At 41.8% G+C, this 21,570-nt stretch overlaps 1 protein-coding gene across 4 annotated transcripts in view; it reads left to right on the forward strand.

Annotated features, from left to right (window-relative positions):
* Nucleotides 1-21,570, forward strand: part of TTC39C (tetratricopeptide repeat domain 39C) — an 80,040-nt gene that overhangs the window by 21,451 nt on the left and 37,019 nt on the right. For 3 of the 4 annotated variants that reach the window (XR_008305430.1, XM_053242493.1, XM_053242494.1), the window contains exons 2-3: nt 17,114-17,162; nt 20,615-20,743. Coding sequence is in view for 3 of the 4 variants with exons in the window: in XM_053242493.1 (XP_053098468.1) it covers nt 17,114-17,162; nt 20,615-20,743 (178 nt within the window). In the remaining variant the exon portion in view is untranslated. Of the gene's footprint in view, nt 1-17,113; nt 17,163-18,879; nt 19,036-20,614; nt 20,744-21,570 lie in introns of those variants that run through there. The other variant, XM_053242495.1, reaches the window with a different exon arrangement.

Consider the following 21,570-nt stretch of genomic DNA (forward strand, 5'->3'; position numbering starts at 1 on the left):
AGCTATTGGGTTTTTAAAAAGCCTTCAATAAAACTACATTGCAAGGGAATTATGACTGGTCTATGACCATTTTTTTATAATAGGTTGGAGCAGAAATAAAGTTAGGTTTCTTATTCTACACAAACTGAAGGTTCTTCTCTTTTCTATCCTTGCTGTGCTCTTGTACGCCATTTGAGAGATTTGTGGCATGTGATTAGTAAGCATGTAGAGGGAGAAATAGTGATCTCATCAGTTTCAATGGAGCAAAGAAGTCAATTTGTGTAAAGAACCGCTCACTTGGGGCTGCTTCTTGTGTTGAAATAAATGAAGGTGCTCTTGGGTCAAGAGGCTGTAGATTTTTTTCTTGAGTATATATATATATATATATATATATATATATATATATATATATATATATAAAATTTATTTATTAGATTTATATACCGCCCTTCCGATACGGCTCAGGGCGGTTCACAACATGAACTGCTTCCCCCAGGAGAACCACCTCTCCCGCCTCCCCATATACCCCTCCCCCAGGACTTGCTAGACTATGGTGAGCTGAATGATTGGCTGCTATCGGGCCAAACATTATCCTTAGCGTGGTGTAGTGGCTAGAGTGCTGGACTAGGACCAGGGAGACCCGAGTTCAAATCCCCATTCAGCCATGAAACTAGCTGGGTGACTCTGGGCCAGTCACTTCTCTCTCAGCCTAACCTACTTCACAGGGTTGTTGTGAAAGAGAAACTCAAGTATGTAGTACACCGCTCTGGGCTCCTTGGAGGAAGAGCGGGATATAAATGTAAATAATAATAATAAGCCACCTGACTGCCCTCTGTGGAGCTTCCTAACTCCCTCTATGACTTCCTATGTAGATTTCATGACAACCCACACCCCATCTAGTTACTATGCATAAGAGGCAGAGGGCAGAATGAAAGGATGCTTCCTTACCCAAATAAGAATGATCTGGGGGCAGTATATATGTCATGGGACACTGAGGGGCTTTGGCGGGCCACCTTTGAGTAAAACCTGTATGAAGCCTGTTAAATATTATTTCCAAAGTGGATTCTGTGGTAGGGCATGATAGCTGCTACTTACCACACAACTAGGGATGTGCAGTAGTGTGGTGGGGTGGAGAGCGGTAGCTTTAAAAGGAGGCACACAGGTCTAACCTACTCGGCCACTGCTCCCCCGCCCCGGCCCACCACAGTGCTGTCGATCCTAAAAAGCCATGCAGCTGCGATGTAGTTCCCAGCAGCCCATGCACAATATTGTGTGTGCCTGCGCCACCCACAGGCTGCAGGGAGCAGCACTGCAGCCACGTGGTGCAGCTTTTTAGAACTTACAGCACCACGGCAGGCGGCAGAGGGGGAGCAGGTAAGACCAGAGTGCCTCCTTTTAAAGCTACCGGTCGCCCCCCACCGAAACGATTCAGGCACATCCCAACCCACAAAAGAAACAGCATCCTGTGGGGGCTTGGGGGGAGAGGTTAAAAATTAGAGCAACTTCAGCCACATTTTGACTGAGTACACCTTGCAGTGCAGATTGCAGAGCAGGGAGTGTAGCACAAGTTAGTCTCCAAGTCAGACATGGAGCTCATCACAGCAGTCACCAGGAAATTGCCTCCTTCTGCATGATCCCCACCGCACATTTAAGATCATACAGAGAGGTCTGTCTCCGTATATCACCAGCTCATCTGGTGGTGACTAGGGAGTGGGCCTTTACCATAGTGGCTCCTGGGCTATGGAATTCACTCCCTATAGACATTTGAGGCTTAACATCTTTACCAGCCTTTAAAAGAGCCCTTAGGACACACTTTTTAGCCAGGCTTTTATTAATCTCTGAACGTTTAAATTTTTAATTGCTCTTTAGATTTTTTAATTGCTGCAATCTTGGAATCTTTTAAATTTTAATTGTTGTTTAATAGTTCTTTTGTGTTTGTTTCTGTGAACCACCTAGAGCCTTTGGAGTCAGGCGGTATATTAATTAATGCAATTAATTAATTAAACAAATAAATATAATACACACACAGAGCTGCTACTGTCCATTTCTAACCACAACACTATCTCACAAACAAACCAAACCACAACTCAAGGAAGGAGGGCACCCTAATTCTCCCTTTGTCAATCTGAGATCCAGCAAAACCAGATAGTTATAGAAGCAATAGACAGCATATTATACTTGGTGCTGAGAAAACCACAAAATCAAACCTTCCTTGATTCCTTCCTCCTCTCCTGATGTACCGTCTTCAAGAGAGGCAGACTATAAGGGCTCTCTCTTCTCCCAGTCCCTTTGAGTACATTTTGAAACTTCCTCCTTTTTGTGTTCTTCTCCCTCCTCACAGTCAGTGAGAGTACAGTTGCCCATGAAAACACTTTATTTGTATGATAACAAGCCAACCAAGAAGCAAGGAGATTGAAAGCCAATCGGTGCCAGCGCCAGAAAACCTATCAGCAAGGGATAAACAGGCCTCCAAAATGGCACCTGAAAAATTTCAAATAGAAATAGGATTGTGTTTGTTCCAAGCTTGAAACAGGCCCTTTGTTTTAAGGGCATTTTGTTTGGAGTTTGAAACACTTGAAATGCCCCGTTTTTGAGACGAAATGTTTCGTCATTCATGTTCTGCATATCCCTAGCAGATCTTCCTGTGGCTCACCAGTGTCAGGGTCACTTTGGCTTCCACTTGTTCTGATTTCTAAGCATTTAAAATTTTTTCATTAAGGCAATGTCTGTGTGACTGTAAATCATCTTTCCAAGAAAAGAATGACAGAATATCGGATAATACATTTATTAAATTTGTATATATAAAACTTTGAGAATCATAGGAACTTTAAAAAGTAGAATATTATAGGTTGCTGTAGTCTCATTTCCACCACTGTAATAGGCATAATTTAAATATCACAGAAAGCTGCTTATCTTCCATTTTTTCACAATTTTAATAAAAAATATACTAAACAAATGCAGCAGCACTTTTGTATTGTAGTGTTTTTCTATCTTATTTCTTTTCCACTTTCCCTCCCCAACTCCAGGCGAGGATGAGCCAATCTGGAATTGCTCTCTTCTCGCTTGTAAATCCCATTATGAAGATATCTAGTTCAAAGGCAATGCAACCTTATCAAGAAAACAGTGTTGAGTGAAAACCATCAAAAGGGCTCGAAAAGATAAAGATGTTCATATGAGCTGCTTTCTCAGAAATCCTGCTGATGGCTATGGAAAAATTAACAGGCAGGCAAGGCAGCTTTTTTTAAGGTTGCTTAACCTTAAAGTGGGTCTTACGATTTTACAGAAGGTAGAAAAAATACATAGAATACAACAAACTTGGGGTTGTATTCTGTGCATTTTCTCTGCTTTCTGTAAAATTGGTGGTGGCGGCTTGGCAAATAAGCAGAAATGAAATGTAAACAAACTACTGAATAGAGCAGGAACCAGATGAGGAATTGTTCTGGATTTGGGTGAATGGAAGCCCACAAGGGCAACATGTGCTGAGAAATTTCTCAGGAAAACAACTCTCAGAGCATTAGGAATGCTGGTCTATCAGACCACAGCTGACTTTTGTGGCAACATAAAGACGAACATCTTGTTCACCTGCTAATTTAGGAGCATACATCTTAAAGCATCACGTACATCTAGGGGCTGATCCATGTATGCCTGCATTGGTGTGCTTGCCACTTCCCTGTTGCTGAATCTCACATTGCTCTCTAATGTTTGAAAGATTTACCAGTTAACCTCATTACTTGTGGAAATTCCGTTCCTCACCTACTACTGCGAGTAACAAGGTATTATTCCTTTGGGGGAAAGGGGAGGGGTGTTATGTTCCAGGCTGGAGGGGAAATAGCAAAAAAACCACCACACTTTAGTGTGCTCTTTGGCTTCTCCATATGTCCAGGAATTAACCCCCCCCAGGTGCACAGGAATACCCCCAAAAGGATGCAATGCCCCCCCCCCCCAAATTGTGGAGAATCACAGGGGAAAGTCAATTTTTAAAAGAATTGAGCCACAAAATCCTGGGCTCCTTCAGACAAAATGGCAAGTGGAAGTGATCTCTGTGGTAACTTCCAGCCCTCTAGGAACTGTGGATTTGTGGGTTTTCACCCTTTCGTATCCACGGATACTGTTGAACCTGTGTTCAACATAACATGTGAATAATTTTCCCTGTGTATACTGTACACTTGTATAAGTGTTCAGTATAGTGTCTGAATAAGGTTCCTGTTTTTCCGAAATCCAAATCTTTTCTCAGTTAAGTGTTCACTAAGGTATATTATGTGCCCCTTCCCTATTTCCCAAAACTGGCAAAAACTGTTCCTGAATCATCTGTTGGATCCAAATGAGGGTGATTGAAAGGAAAATGGCTCCTAGGGCTGTTCCACAAACATGAAATAATTCATGCCATGCTATATTAAGTGGGTTCTATAGTTATGTAGTAGATTTCTATCCTGCTCTATCTCACGGGCTCAGAGTGATTTACAAAAGATGTTTCCAAATATTTTTGTTCCCAAGAGCAGTTCTTATACTTAAGTGTCACAAGCTGTTGTACAAATATAAGATCATCTTTGGATCTAGTTTAACTTTTCTTCTGGAGCCCCTGGTAGCGCAGTGGTAAAACTGCCGCCCTGTAACCAGAAGGTTACAAGTTCGATCCTGACCAGGGGCTCAAGGTTGACTCAGCCTTCCATCCTTCCGAGGTCGGTAAAATGAGTACCCAGAATGTTGGGGGCAATATGCTAAATCATTGTAAACCGCTTAGAGAGCTCCGGCTATAGAGCGGTATATAAATGTAAGTGCTATTGCTATTGCTATTGCTAAATGTGTGAGAAGTGAGAATTCTAAAGCATTGCTCTTACCACCTCTTCTGGCCACTAGAGGCATGATGAGATGTTAATAGGTCTGTCTTGATCAGCTGTGGTGGTGTAGCAGGGAAGCAGCTTGCCTAGGGAGCAAGAGGCTGTTAGTTCGAATCCCCACCGGTGTACTTCCCAGACTGTGCCTAGTAAATATATATTAGTGGTCACCTATATTGGGCAGCAGCAATATAGGAAGGTGCTGGAGGCAGATGCTCACTACAGTGGCAAAGGCACCATCTCATACTGTGCAGGAGGAAGGCAATGGTAAACCACTCCTGTATTCTACCACGTAACCACAAGCTCTGTGGTTGCTAGGAGTCGACACCGACCCGACAGCACAATCCTTTCTTCCTGGTCACTTTAGAGTCAGTTAAGAACTGTTCTGTTGCTGAAGGCTAGTGCCTGTTTAGATATGTTGTTTCTCTCTCTCTCTCTCTCTCTCTCTCTCTCTCTCTCTCTCTCTGATGTTTTAGTTTCTTAATAAATTTTTGTGTGTGTCAACTCAACCTAATGTCTCCAGATAATCTCTTGGGCTAAACCTCTTTACCACCAGAGCATACTCTGCTGTGTGAGGATTTTAATGAAATATACTTTTCATTTGCAGAAAATAATCTTAGGATCCTACTACATTTTTTGAAACACTGGGAAGATGTATCATGGGGACATTTGCTGTCCTGAACAAGAAACATTCTGGAATTTTTTTATTTTTCCTGTTGTAATGTTGAAAGCATTTTGTAAGGAAATAATGTTATAAACAAGCTGGATATGTGTTGCATCTGGAAGATATTTTTATTTATTATTATTTTATTTAACATATTTTTATACCACCCAAAACTTACATCTCTGGCTGGTTTACAAGAAAAAATGACAACAGAAAAGTTAAAACATTAGTTAAAACAAATAATGGTCTGGTGGTAGCAAGCATGACTTGTCCTCTTAGCTAAGCAGGGTCTGCCCTGGTTGCATATGAAAGGGAGACTAGAAGTGTGAGCACTGCAAGATATTCCCCTCAGGGGATGGAGCTGCTCTGGGAAGAGCATCTGGGTTCCAAGTTCCTTCCCTGGCATCTCCAAGATAGGGCTGAGAGAGATTCCTGCCTGGAACCTTGGAGAAGCTGCTGCCAGTCTGTGTAGACAATACTGAATTAGATGGACCAGTGGTCTGACTCAGTATATGGCAGTTTCCTATGTACCTTCCTATGTAAATGACAACAAAGAAATCAAAACATTGGTTAAAATAAATATCAGCAAAAAGTTAAAACATTACAACTTAACTTTTGAAAAGAATATTTTAAAACTATGTTAAAACTATTAAAACGTTAGTTAATTAAAAGTCTGGGTGAACAGATGTGTCTTTAAAGATTTTTTTAAAGTTGTCAGAGATGAGGAGGGTCTTATTTCAGCAGGGAGTGCTTCCAAAGCTTTGGGGCAGCAGCAGAGAAGGCCCGTCCCAGAGTAGCCACCAGATGAGCCGGTGGCAACTGTAGATGGACCTCTGAGAGGATGGAGCTGTGAGATGAACACAAATGGAGTTTTTTTAAAAAAAACTTAATGTTCAGATCTCAGCACAGGCAATGGTTGTCTGCAGGCTGGCATAGAAACTTCCTGAATTGCTAAGGAGGGAAGGCTTAAGCTGCGGTTGAGTGGATTGGATCTCTTCCTAGCAAGATTGCATTGGAGGTAGATGAGCACTGGAGAAAGGGCTCCGTCTGTGGTAGTGTCCTGTTTGTGAAGCCCCCTTTCTAAATGCATTTGCCTGGCATTGTCTCTTCAGATGTGAGGCCAAGTTTGTCCCATTTGTTTGGGCTTTTAATGAACTATTATAATCTATTGGCTGTTGTGGCTTTTTTCTTGTTTATATTGCTGATTTTTTAAAAAAAAATTGTATTGTGTAATTGGTTTTAATGTTAATTACATAAAAGGTAAAAACCGATTGCACAAGACAAAAAATTAAAAAATTTTAAATCAGCAATATGAAGAAGAAAAAAGCCACAACAGCCAATTGGTTTTGTAAGCTGCCCTGAAGGCTGTTTTACTGAAAAATTGAGGTAGCAGAGCTCTTAAATACAGTATAAACTGTGCAATTTTTCCCATTCGTATTTGAAGTGTGTATGAATGATAATCAGAGGTTGTTGTGAAGTGAGTCAGAAAGTGATTAGTGAAACTGATGTGAACACCAGAATCTACACTAGAAGTTGTACATCAATTATACCTATTAACTTACTAATTAGACATCTAATAGTATTTTCTATGACTGGGGCAGACATCAAGTTGCTCTGGAGCTACTGGTAGCTCTTGGATGGATTTGATATATATCTCTTTGGGTCCTTTTCTCCCATTAATTTCTCTCATCTCCCACAAAGCACCCTCACTTTCTTCTAAAATGCATCAGTTTTAATGTTAAAATCCCTTATCCTGTTGATAGAAGTCTCGGTACAAGCTGCCATTTTAGGTCTGGCTCTGCTTCTCTGGGCCACTGTTTTGTAGTGGTAGTTCCCAAGGTTCTGGCACAAAAACAGAGCTGTACCTAGGTAATTTTGGAGCCTGGACCTAAAGGCCTTTTGGGGGGCCCCCTACTGCCCCTGCCGCTGCCAACAGGTAAGCTGTAATGCATTTTTTTTTACACCAGAACATGTTCAGGGAAAGCTAGACACCTCCCCCCCACCTTTTAAAGAAGATATTCTGAATAAGATACTTCCCACTGACTTGCAGAGAGATACCATATTTTGCATGGACAATCCTGCCACTTAAATTAGTGGACCGCTCAGCATTCCCCCCCCCCGGCCAGCATTTGGAGGCCCCCTGGCCTGCAGGGGGCTGGACTTCCGCCCGGAAGTCCAGTCCAAAGAGCACCACCGCACAAAATACAGAGTAGCTCTAGGAAGCCCTGTTGAGACATTGATTCTTCTTGACACTTTAAACTGCCATAGTCTATTACATTGCTTAGTAATCCTGTGAAAATCACTTGGTTTAGCTGGATCTGTTTCTTTATGTATCAATGGAGGATTTGGAGGCCGTCAGCTCTGCACTGTGGGAATTATTGTATAGTGGTGCGCTGAGCTGTCGTCAGCTGTATTGCTTAACAGCTGCATGCTGGGACTGAGTGTGATCCTCTAGAGCAGAGGTTCCCTACAGGGGGTACTTGAAGGGCTCCCAAGGGGTACCCAGATCCCTCCTGCTTCCCCACACTGCAACCACCCAATTTGTTTCCCATCTGAGGATTGCTGGATTGAAGCCAGTGTGTCTTGGTGATGTCTCCACTGCAGAAGCGGAGGGAGGAGGAAAGAGGGAGAAGAGGCCACTCTCCTTTGCTCCTGATTGACTGGCTATGTGGTGATAGCATACCCCTCCCCTCAGCCTTCAGAAAATTAGTATTGACTACTACCATTGAAATTAATGGGACTAGTAAACCTGTCTCATTAACTCCCATAAGACTGCTTATGAGTAATTTAGTATGGATTTGAAACAGTGACTACAGTAGCCTGTCTCCCTAACTGTAACTTTGAACTTTATATGCGCACATGCTCACATGCACAGAGAGCTACCTAATGGCACAGCGAGGAAGTAACTTGCCTAGGGAGCAAGAGGTTGCTGGTTCAAATCCCTGCTGGTATGTTTCCCAAACTATGGGAAACACCTATATTGGGCAGCAGAGATAGAGGAAGATGTTGAAAGGCATCACCTCATATTGCGTGGGCGATGGCAATGGTAAACCCCTCCTATATTGTACCAAAGACAACCACAGGGCTCTGTGGTTGCCAAGAGTCGACACCGACTCGACGGCACAACTTTACCTTTACTTCACATATAGACACACAAATTAAAATATTACAGTTAAGAGGCAGGCTGCTCCAGTCACTGGCTTAAATCCAGATTAAGTTACTCATAAATTACTCATAAGTAACCATCCAGAGATGCAGGTTTTGGGCTGTATAGAAATATGTTAAATAAAAATACATTTTAAAAAGTAGTCATACATAAATAAATTTAGTTAAATTAAATAATTTAATTTATTTGTCCTATTACTTTCAGTGGGAGTACTAATGAGGAACTTAGTCTGGATGTAAGCCAGTGACAGGAGTAGCCTGTCTCAACATTTTAATTTGTTGGTCTGTATGTGTGTATATAAACACACAGTATCTATGAAGTACCTGAGCTGAAGGCCTGTGACAGAAGAGGTACACTTGTTTGTTTGTTTTTGTTTGTTTGTTTTTAAAAAGGTTGAGAACCCCTGCTCTAGAGCTTTTGGGTACAGGACCATTCATATGCCTAGGACAGCCAGCCCTAAGTAACAATTGCAGCCATTTCCTTTTCCTTTCTTGAATCAGTATTCTCATCCCTTAAATGAGGGCTAAGTCTGAAGGTAAATCCAGAGATGATGCTTGTGGGTGAATTCAGATTCTCTAAGGAAGCTAAGCTGGTTTGTTGTTCATGGACTGTGTTCTCCTGGTTGAGATTTGTAGTTTGAAGATGTGATTGGACCTGGCTTTGATTGTATCTGGTATGCAAAACGTGTGCCCTTCTGGTAACAGAGATCCTATCGCCATTATCCATACAATTGTAACTTTGATGAACAAATACTGTAATCTCTCTATGGGATTGTCATTTGGATACTTTGACTGGTACAGAATAGTAGGCCTGTGCACTATTGATATCAAGCGGTCATTAAACTGATATTTTACTGATAATCCTTATCGGAAGCCAGCTTAGAGAGAGAGTCTCTCCAAGCTGGCCCAGGGCTGGTTTTTAAGCACTGCACCTCTAAAATTGGGGAGGTGGGGGGCCAAAGTAATCTCCCAGGAAGCACCCAGTGGGCTAGTGGGTATTCTCTAAGGCGTTACCTTGGCTTCCACCCACCAATTTCTGGGGTGCAGTGCTTAAAAAACATCCCTGAGCCAGCTTGGAGTAGCTGGTTTTGTTCTGATATTACTATTGGAAGTAGAATCCTTAGTAGAAGGATTTCCAATAGGACAGCAGAGATTTTAGTTGGAATTGTGACTGTTAGGGCTCCCTGCTATCCTATTGGAACTCATTCCGATAATGCCAGATAGGGGGCATATCAGTCCAATATTTCTGTTGGACTGATACGATTGCACAATGCACAGGCCTACAGGATAGGGTGGTGAAATTAGAACACTGTCTTTTGGCAAGTGTACTAGCTTCCTGTTCATTTTGGGACGTTATTAAATGTTATATTGACGTTCTATTGACGTTGACCATTTACTTCCTGTGTATCTTGGAGAGAGTCATATAAAGACTCCCCAGCTCTGCCCCTGCTATAAGATGTTGCTGGGGAAGAAAGAACAGCTGCAGGGTCTCTTCTTCAGTGACTAAAGGTTTTGGATTTTGCTGCTCTATGAAGTTCACACTGCTATTCCTGTTGACTTTTGGGAAAGTGTGTGTGATCCTACTGACTTTCTACTGAAAATTTGACTGTTGCTAAATATATCTTATGGATACAGTGGTGTGTGTGTGTGTGTGTGTGTGTGTGTGTGTGTGTGTGTGTGTGTGTGTGTGTACACACACACACACACACACACACACACACACACCCCATTTATTTGCCATGTAATATTTTTTCATTTCTTTTGCTCTGCTTTGAAAACTCTTTAAAAATATTCAAAATATTAAAATATTATGAATTTAAGTGTTGTCGCATCATTTATATTTCTAGAGAAAGTGGGAGAGAACTGTTTTAAAATACATATTGCAGAATGCTTAAATAAAACATTTTGCAAGCACACTGAATAGATAATACATGTTATAGGATATTCCTAGAAGCTTTACTTTGCCAAATATATATCGATCTACAAATTTATGTATTATCTCTGAGGTAGAGAAATATAGGCTACACTTCTGTAAAATGTTTTCTGGCACAATGTGGCTTTTGTATTTTTGTCCTTTAGCAGTTGTCCTCTGTCTCCTTGTGCCATTTAAACCTACTTCAATAGTTCCTGGGCACCAGTATATCATTTAATAATGAGGCACTTCTAAAACAAATGAAAACAAGCCTAGAATAAACCTTTGTTCTGATACTGAGTAAACATAATGTATGCAGAGGCCCTAAAATTGCCTCTGACAGTGTGAACTTTGCTTATATAACCTCAGTTGGGTTTGGCTTATACCATTAGGCAATCAGATTGAATGGCCCGTGGCAGCAGAGGTTAGAATACTGTCTACTGCTTATCCAAAATCTGTAGCTGAAAACTGTCTACTAGAATATCAAAAATGGTGCTCGCATTGGCGGTTAAAATGTGTCTTTAACAGTACAGGGCACCATTTTGGATTTTCAGCCTCTGGCTCCAACATTTCTTTGGCAACCTCAGGTCTTAAAGCAGGGCTTGACAAATCCCAAGCATCAGGGGAGCCATGGGGCCTACCAGCAAGACTATTTAGGCTAGGATAAAGAGAAGCCTGTTTATATTCCCCCACCGCTCACAGTGTCCATCACTAAGTTCTGTAATTTTGCCCAATGTCAATTGCTGGCTCCTAAATTTTGGGCTGGCTCCTATATAAAAAGAAAATTGGTCAAGCCCTGTCTTAAAGATTGGAGACAACTAGAGAACTAGTTCAGCCGACCATCTCTGGAGGAGAACAAAAGGGAGAGCCAATATTTGTTGATTATAAATTCATCCTCTCCTCCTCTGCCCTCCTCTTGGCTAAGCACCACTGCTACACCATGTGCTGATAGAAAACTTCAGGAATCCTCAATACCTTTTCTCTATTTATTAATGCCCTACTCCATACAAACTTCAGGAATCCTCAATACCTTTTCTCTATTTATTAATGCCCTACTCCATACAAAGACGGAGGTGCTCATGGTTGCGGGGGTGGTCATAATCTGCAAGACGGGATAGAACTTTCTGTTCTGGATGAGCTTACACTCCAAGCTCCCCCAGAAAGAACAGGTCCGTAGCTTGGGACTTCTCCTGGACCTGGGTCTCTCCCTGATTCCTCAAGTTGAAGCTGTGGCTAAGAGCGCTTCTTACCAGCTGCGACTGATTCAATAACTCTGCCTGTTTCTTGAGGCTAATAACCTGAAAACTTGTTGCACTGGCTGCTGATATGTTTCTGGGCGAACTACAAAGTGGTGGTTATTATCTTTAAAGCCCTGAATGGCTTAGGTGTGGGTTACCTGAAGGAACACTTTTCTCTACAGGATCCCCACCATTCATTGAGATCATTGGGAGGGGTCCATCTTCGGGTGCCACCAATTAATCTGGTGGTGACCTGGGATAGGGCCTTCTCTGCTGTTGCCCCTAGGTTGTGGAATGCGCTCCTCGTGGATATAAGAGGATTGTCTTCATTGGAGGCCCTTAGGAGAGCCTTAAAGACTCATCTTTTTAGCCTGGCTTTTAATGATATTTTGTTTTAATATTTTCTAGTTTTAATTGTAATTTTAATAGGTTTTTAATTGGGTTTTGATTTTAATTGTTTTCTATTTTTGATTTTAATGTAAACTGACCTCAGTCACCTTTGGAAGGGTGGTATACAAAATTGAATGAATAAGACCTGCCCCCTGCTTCTCCCTATTTGCTGTCTGCTCAAGGCTTTGCTTCCCTCAGTGATAATATTGATACTACCTGATCTAACCTCTCTTCCTCCCCACATTCTTTCTCCTTCTATACCTCCTTAAACTTCCCGCCCACCCCACCACTGCCACTTAATGAGTGAAGTGCCGTACTGTCCTCGTCATCAAGCCTCTCCATGTGCCCCTTGAGCCTGTTCCCTGCTGACTCTTGGTTGCTATTTCCCCTGCCATTCTCCTTTCCCTCCACCACATAATGGCCTTTGGCTTCACCTCACAGTATCTAAACACACCACTATTTCTCCCCATTTGGAAGTGGGGGAGTAACTAATTTCTTGGCCTTCCTGCCTCTCTACCTACCACCTCATTTCCATTCTGTCTCCAAATTCTCAGAGTCTTGACTTTGTTTCTTCTCATGACTCCCTGCAATCTGGCCTCTTCTCTCTGAACTTCATTGAAAACATCCTCATTAAAATTGAACTCCCTTGTTGCCCAGTTCAAAGTTCCCTTCATTGTCCTCCTTGACCTCTCTGCTACAGTTGACCTCTTTGATACAGTTAATTACTCCCTTCTGTTTTGATGCCTTTCATGTTCGAGACTTCTGTGACACTGTATTCAGCTACCTACCTGTCTAATCACTGTCAGTGTTTCCACAGGGGAAAGATCCTCTTCTGCTCTCCTGTTCTGCATTGGGGTCCCTTAAAAATCTTGTTCTTGGCTATTGCCCCTCAAATTCCATGTTTTTCAATGCTATCTGTTTACTGACTTTCACTTTACCTCTCAACTCAGACTATTTCCTGCTATCCAGCCTTGCATGTCCAATTGCTAGTCTCATGTTTCCACTTAGATATCTCATCACATCTTAAACTCAGTAAATTGAAGAGAGAACAACTTCTCTTTCTTCCTATGCCTTCTCCTTTATTCCATTTGTATCCATTGACTCTGGCCGGATTCAGACGTAACACAAAACCAGAGGTCCCTTCACCTTCGTTTTTGCTAACCAAATATCCAAATGTGGCGAACTGCAGTTAAAGGGAAAAATAGACCCGCGGTTTCCCTTCCCAAACTCCATTTGTCACCTTCGGTTATCTCTTAAGTTTCCTCATCCCAATCTCCAGTTTGGCGTTGCCAGTGTTACATCCAAATGCTGGCAGCGCTGTTAGCATTCTCTGCAACTGGAGTTGAGGGAAGAAGCTCCTTCCTCGCTCCGGCTGTTATTGACTGTGTGGGCTGTCCTTCAGGAAAGAAGGAAAGCCCGTACAGCCAGTTCCCCCACCTCTCCCACTGACCGCAGAGAGGCCCCTCTCCCCAACGTCCGAACACGGACAGGAGAGCATGGGGTTCTGTGTTAAGTCTGAATGCAGTCAATTTTTCCATATGCTCTGTCAATCATGCAGGAAGCCTTGGCTTTATAATTCCTCCCTTTCCTTTGCTTGTAATATTAATATGTCACCAAATTATGTTGTAGATGTACATGTTGATTACTGAACTGTGATCTTTCTAGTTGTTTTGATTACTGATTACTGAATCTTGGCCTTCCTAATTTTTGGTAAGTTGAATGAAAATAAATTGTCATCTTTTTCCATGTACAACGTTGTGAAAGTATGGCCTCCCTTCGCAACACTCACTCAGTAAAAATTCTGATTCATGCTGTAATAACCTCTCATTTTGATTACTAAAACATTCTCCTTTTTGGACTTCTACTGTTGTATATCAGTCCTCTTCTCTTTCCAGAACTCAGTTGTATGTAGCTTTCTTACTGCTCAGACCACTTGATCTTCCTTCTTAAATTCCTTTGCTGGTTTCCTTAACCCTCCTGAATTCTGCACAAACTTCTTTTCCTTATCCCTAGAGGTCTCCGAGGCCTTGCCTCTCCACCCTCATCCCAAGATTTCTCTGTGTGTAAATTTCTTTTGTGTCTGCATGTCTTCTGCTCCCTTAAATGACTCCATCTTTGATGCCTCTATGCCTGAAACTTCCTCCCAGAACATCTTATCTGATGCTGCCATTCTCTTAGAAACAATTTAGTAATAGCTAAACTATTCTAGGCCCGTTTCAAAGTTCTTTGCATATAACATTGGGCTCACTAATAAATGGTCAGAACAATCATCTTTAACAAAGCCAGTCATCTGTTGTGGGAGGAGAATTGGTAGACCTTGATTCAGTCCCTTCCCAGCAGGTGGTCAGCATTATCAAAGGTTGTTGTTGTACCATCTGTTAGGAGATGGGTGTGTGGATGCAGTCAAGCTCAAATAGTCAAGCATGCAGTCCTGGCTTGTGAATAGAGGGTTATTTAACACCCTATATCACTGTGTGTGTAAGAGAACTCGATCCAGCAAGGGAATCTTCTGTGCAAATCGCCTTTGCTAGATAGAGGTGCTAGTTTAATGATATTCGCTGATTAACAAGGTTTTATTTGTTAAATATCTTATGCAGGGATTAATTTGAATTAACTGGGCTGGGCACTGAGCCTCTAGCCGGCAAACAACCATTGCCTGTTTCCCCCCCCCTGCCCCCGCCAGCGTGCCCAACTTTCTAGCCGGCTGGCCCGCTTCTTCTCCCCACTTACTTCTGCCCCCAGCACTTTCTAGATGGCGGGCTGGCCAGACCGCTTCTCCCCCCACCCGGTGTGATTTCTGGTGGGCGGGCGGGCCGGAAAACTGTCCCACCACCTCCGCCCACCCACTCCAGGCAGTGACTGCCTCCTCCTGGCAGCCGGCCCAGCCTGCTGCAGCCTCCTCTTCCTCCTTGTGGCCAGGCCAACCTGCCACTGCCTCCTGCTCCCAGTGACTGGGCTGGCCCGCCACCGCTGCTGCTGCCACCTCCTGCTCCTTGTGTCCAGTCAGCCCGCTGCCACCTCCTTCTCCCAGTGGCCTGACTGGGCCACTGACACCCCTCCTCTTCCTCCTGGCAGCTGGGCCAGGCCGCCGCCACCACTTCCTGTTCCCCACTATTTTCTCTCCCATCTCGTCCCTGTTGCTATCCAGGCAGCTGTTCACAAACTCTCGTGAGAGCTGCCGTGCTTGGGAATAGTGACGGGTACGTTTGAGAATTAGATAGATAGATAGATACTTCTACTGCATGTTCAATGGATGAACAGAACTGCTCCTTGGATATGTATTTATACAATGAAGACATGTGCTTGGAGATGTTAGCTTGTATAGTTAACTATATATAGGAAATGACAATGTCGCTCCATAGCCACAGTCCCATATAGGGGCTTAGCTACAATTGAACAAAGGGAGACAAATTTCCCTGGATCCGTGAGGGAGGGAGCCCCACTGGCTGGTTGTCGGCTTGCTCTTTGCTCTTTCCTTCAAGCCTCACAAAGATGGTGATGGAGGGTTCCCTTTTTGTCCCAGCCAGGGCCCACTCCAATCTCATTACACTCCTGGTCCAACTTGCAGTTATGCACGCTTTGTTTCCATTGAAATCAATGACACAGCTTGATTCTAATAGTATTTACTCAGAAGTAAGTCCCATGGAAATAAATTGAGTAAATAATGTTGGGTGCTTAATAGGCCAGTACTAACTGAAGTGTATATACTGACTATCTGGATATGGGGAAAGAACTATAATCTATAAAGTTCACTATAGTCACTGTTCAGTATACATCAGTTTAAGGTACAATAGCTAATCTCCCAGCTGTTCTGTGAATATATAACATATGGCATTACACAGAACTCTTTGTTTCTAATTCAAAGGTATTATGTAATCAGGAGACACCTTTTATTGGAAGCCTTCTTGAGCGCTTGGATAACGTAGGATATAAATATAAGACTTTCAACTTATTTCTGCTTAGACTTTCTTTGAATGGAATCCTATTGGACACTTATCTGTGTAATTACAGATTACGGCTGCAATCCACTAAAACTATAAATATGTGAATGGGAGAACTGTGAATTTTTTTCTGAACATTTCTCTGAAGCTTTCACTCTAGTTTGCACTGCTGGAAAGGCAAGTCAATTTTCAATTTAAAACATAGCTTTCTTCTTCAGTGGTGTGGCCTCTGGCTAAAGATCTGTTGTATAGCCATAGAGTTTCATTGGATTGCAGTCTAGAACATTTCTGTGCTGTACAAAATCCATGCAGTAATTAATGTGTTACCTATTGAATGTATGTAGTGTTTTATGTTGGGGATTTTGAAAATCCAATAAATGCATTTTTTGAACCAAATACTTGATATGAACATGAAACATAGTTTTAGGAACCTAGGAAGCTGCCTTAAATCAGACCACTGGTCCATCTAGCTCAGTATTGTCTACACAAACTGGCAGTGGCTTCTCCAAGGTAACAGGCAGGAGTCTCTGTTAGCCCTATCTTGGAGATGCCTGGGAGGGAATTTGGAACCTTCTGCATGCAAGCATGCCGATGCTCTTCCCAAAGCATCTCCATCCTCTAAGGAGAATATCTTATAGTGCACACACATGTAGTCTCCCATTCTAATGCAAATCAGGGTGGACCCTGCTTAGCAAAGGGAACAATTCATGCTTGCTACCACAGGAGCTGCTTTAATCCCTTAAAAAAACCCCTGTTTTGGGTGTTGAGCTCCCCCCGCCGTACATATCTTGATACAATGCTCTGAAAATTAAGCGTAATGCCACTGTCTCATTTCCCCAAAATATTTAAATCTAATTGGGTGTAATTAATCTGCTCTATTCAAAGATAGATTATCTTTGATACATTTGTCAAATTATTTGCTTTTCAAGAAGTAACAGGGGATACTTTTATATTAGTAGTAACTGTACCTTTGTTTTTCTTCTTTACAGAAACCATAGTCCATTAATGAGCTTTGGAGCCAGCTTTGTCAGCTTTTTGGTAAGTGTGTGCAAAATATTCCTTAGATACACAGTATATGCAATGTAGAATATATTTTTATTTTGCAGTTCTGCTTGGTAGCATTCACAGTATTGCATCTTCCCTACACTTCTCCACATTGAGCCGCCTGAAAAACCATGGCTGAAGATCAGGGGATCTTCAGCAATGACATAGGATGTGTCACAGGGGCAACAGAGGAAGGGGGGGATACCCAGAAACTACAAGGAGAGTCAATGGGAGCAGCTGTGTCTATTAGGGAAACTAATGTCTGTCATCGCTGACTGTGTGGGAATATCTGAGAATCAAGATCGGAGAATCAATGATAATAGCTAGTATATGGTGGTTTTCTGAAAATATGTTTGCTACTTATTTGGGAATGACAATGAAAAATCAGTAAGGTGTATTATAGCATAATGTAGTTGAATTGTGGCAAACTCTGCACTTAGTAGTATAATACTGTCCTTAATCTGATGTTGGTGATTATTAACATTTTATAACTCTTGTGTAATCTGGCACATGTATATTTTAGTTATCTTAGGTCTTAAAATGTGGATCTGTACAGACTACTTTGTACTTACCGATAATCTTTTAAGAATTCACCTGTACATTGAATAATAGTACTGTATTTGATAAATGTGACAATTTTTTACTGCAGCCATTCATCTGATCACATAAGACTGCTGGACATTACCTATTTACCACACAAATTATAGTAGTAGGTAACTTTTTCCTTAACCACTTTGTAGAATGCCACTGACACTTGTACATTGGATGAAGTGGCTCCTCATCTATAAAAACTCATGCCACAATGAACTGGTTAGTCTCCAGTGCTATGAAAACTGTTTGTTTTTGATGTGTGGAATAACAAAGAGTTCTCTGGCATCTTAGACCACATATCATAGCCCAGTAGTAGAGCATCTGCTTTGCATGCAGAAGGTCTCAGGTTCAATTCCTGGCAGGGGCAGAGCCACAGTTGCACGAATGGGTTCAAAGAACCCAGGCTGCACCCCTCAGGGGCTGCACCTCTCACCCCAGCCACGCCCCCTACATCACACTTCAGACGCAGGGGGCAGAGTTTTGCTCGCAAATGTTTCTGAGCAAATTCCCAGCCAGCTCCGCGTTTGCAGTGCAGCCGGGAGCGGCTCTCCTTGCTTAAAAAGGCAGGGGGACGCGTTCCTGGCCAGGCTGGGAAGCCAGCACTGTGCTAAGCTGCTCAAAAATGGAGCCATGTGGTGGTCAGAACAGGGGCCGCCGCTGGCCTCCCTACACACCTGATCCCTGGTATCTTCAGGAAGGGCTGAAAAGATTCCTGTCTGAAAACTTGTAGAAGCCTCTGCCAGTCAGCTAGATGGGCCAATGGTCTGACTCGGTTTAAGGCAGCTCCCTATGTTCATATGTGCAAGTAAGAGAGTTCTACTTTGCCTCCATCATCAAAATTGCATGAGTACCCATGCTTTCTTGTGCAATACTCCACTATAGATGGAAAGGTCTTTGAGCAGACAAATCTCATTTGCAACTGTACTGAGATCTTATTTTTGGTAGACCTTGAAGTGTGCCATTTTCCCAGTGCTATAAACATGTATATCTGGAAGAGTCTTAATACAGTGCCTTTCTCTTGAATACGTATATCTTCTTGCCTTTTAAGGCACAATTGGAAGGATTTCCCCCCCACAACCCTGCTTTCTGAGCTGGCTTGCTGAACCAGTGTAACATCCCCGCACAGCATCATTGTATCCTGAAAAGCTTCTGCTTAGTTACTGTTCTAAATATAGCTGTAGTACTTTGCATGTCTGTATCACTCAAAATTTCCAATAGAAAAAGCATCAGAAAATAAATTTGCTTTCTTAACTCTGTCCATTAACCAGCTTGAAAGGTAAGGAGAAATTGTCTTATCCGGGGGTTTTGCTCATACCTTTTCCTTTTGACTTTGAGGCATCAACGTTAATGTGGAAATGTTATATTGAAAACAATCTGTGTAGATACAAATTATTACTTGCATAACAGTAACCAAAAGATAATTTATGTAACTTAGTTCTCTTTTCAGCTAATATAATATGACAGCATTTTCAGTTCAGTTGAATATGAAGCATCTAGTTATGTTCTGAGAAGCAGAATTGCAGAGTTTAGTTAATAATTTCTGATACTCAGTCTTTTGACATTATAATAAGGCATGCTTGCCATGTTTATGGAGTGAACAAGCTGCAATCCCCATGCTTAAGCTCACTAGCATCTTGTATTGTAAAATGTTTTGGATATTTATTTTATAGTGTGGGTTTGAAAAAGCCTGTGGTGCACAGTTAGGGGTTAGCTTTTGGGAAATGCTTATGCTGTATGTCAGAAAATGTAATTCAGGTTTTGCTGAAATATAAACTGTTAACAGTATAATTCCATGAGAGGATTTTGACAGCCCATCAAAGTTAATAGCTAAATATGAATATTCTATATCTCAGTTTGGACTGCCACCACAATATTATACCCCACTGGGAACTTGTAAATACCACTGTTATTGGTTGTACATGAGGAGAAAAGGAGAATGGAACTAAAATTCCTAGCAGACTGAGTCCCCGTCCTATATTTAAATAATGTAGTGCACACTAAAATATGCTCCCATTGTGAAGGAAGTGGAATAATGCAGTCTTCTAGACACTAAGACCCCATTCCTATAGTTGTAGAAAATGTCTGCTGCTGCCAGCTGATGAAGCATTTTGACCTATTAGAGTACAGTAACTACAAGTAGCATGGCAGATCCATGGTTCCCTTGCATTGGGATAACCAACAAGCACTAAAAGCTCCACTGAGATTACCATGAGTTTGAAGCCCTCAGATAATTTGGATACTTCTCATATTTGTCATGAACATGGTGGATGCACATGACAGAGAGATGTTTTTAGTCTACAGACAACTTTACTTCAAAATAATTATATCCAACAGCGACTCATCTCTTGAAAAGCTTCACTTGTGGGTTTAGAAATTCTAAGATTTCAAAATATAACATGGGATTCATTTGACTTGACTTCTTAGTATCTTGCTGTTGCATTTCGAAACCATATGGACAGAAGAATTATATATTAGACTGCAAACACAAGCATTTAAAATTTGACTGTAGCATTATTATTTGTGATCTCAATTACATTTTGAGTGTCATGATCACAAGTAGGACTTCAGTTAATTATGCACTATTTTTCCATAGGGAAGTCTTCATCCTATCACCCTTTATATTGCCTTGTTACACAACTGTAAATATACTATGTCCTAATTTTTCCTGTTCTTGACTTTCTCTTCTGACAATAGCTTTTAAATGCAGTTTTGTGGGAGATGGTTGTATATATTAGTGAGCTTTTTTCAAGTGCTTATAAGTTATATAACATGCTTAGTTTGTGCAGCAGTAAAGCAGGTTTAGATTAGCTTTGTCACTTGACGTTTCAGAGACTCTCTTTTTAATATTTCAATAGAATGCCATGATGACTTTTGAAGAAGAGAAAATGCAGTTGGCATGTGATGACCTAAAAGCCACTGAAAAACTCTGCGAGAGTGAAGAAGCTGGAGTTATAGAAACTATTAAAAATAAAATTAAAAAGAATGTAAGTGACTTGCACTGTTTCATCTGTGTCCTATGTGTCCATCCTGTAGTGAATTTTGGCATGTGATAGATGTTTGCAAGTTCTCAAGTTCAGTTCTGGATCTTGAACCATCCCTGTTACTTATAACTCTCTGGTATTTTCAACATACATGGCCAGTGTTAATTCAAATAGGCATCTGGATCCAAGCCTTTGCCTTGATGCTTCCTGCCTGGAGCAGTGCAGAATAAAGGCTTGCTGTGTCTCAAGATCACGTTACAGAGAAGTTGTAGTAATTGATGGACCACACACCTTGGCTGACTGATTTGACTACTCATACTTTCTTTCAAGCAATATTAGGCATCTGAGAAAGAAGCCCTCGTAGAGCCCCTGCTCTGCATTTAGAAGGTCCCAGGTTCAATTCCTGGCCTCTCCAGGAAAGGCAGGGAAAGATGCTTGTCTGAAGGCCTGGAGAGGCACTGGCAGTCAGTGAATGTAGGCAGTATTGAGCTAGATGGATCAATGGTCTGACTATAAGGCAGTTTCCTATGTGTCTGTAACTGGTATTTATTTGGAAGGAAAATAAAGCTGGTAAGTTTCGTTACTACTAGGGAGAAGGCCTTCTCTTGGGTGATGACATATCTGCAGAACTTCTTCCCCTTATGAGTCTGTCTGGAACTTCTTTTATGATTTTTCAGATGTCTGTTCACAACTTTGCTGTTTACTCCAGGTTTTAAACAGTGTTTAAGTGATTAGCTGCAGAACTGATTAATCAATCTGCTCAAGACTGTGGTTTTGTTTGGTCTGTTCTTTTTGTTTTTGAAATAACAATAGATGCTAAAAACATATAT

The sequence above is a fragment of the Hemicordylus capensis genome, chromosome 4, assembly GCF_027244095.1.
Source record: "Hemicordylus capensis ecotype Gifberg chromosome 4, rHemCap1.1.pri, whole genome shotgun sequence".
NCBI classification, from domain to species: Eukaryota; Metazoa; Chordata; class Lepidosauria; order Squamata; family Cordylidae; genus Hemicordylus; species Hemicordylus capensis.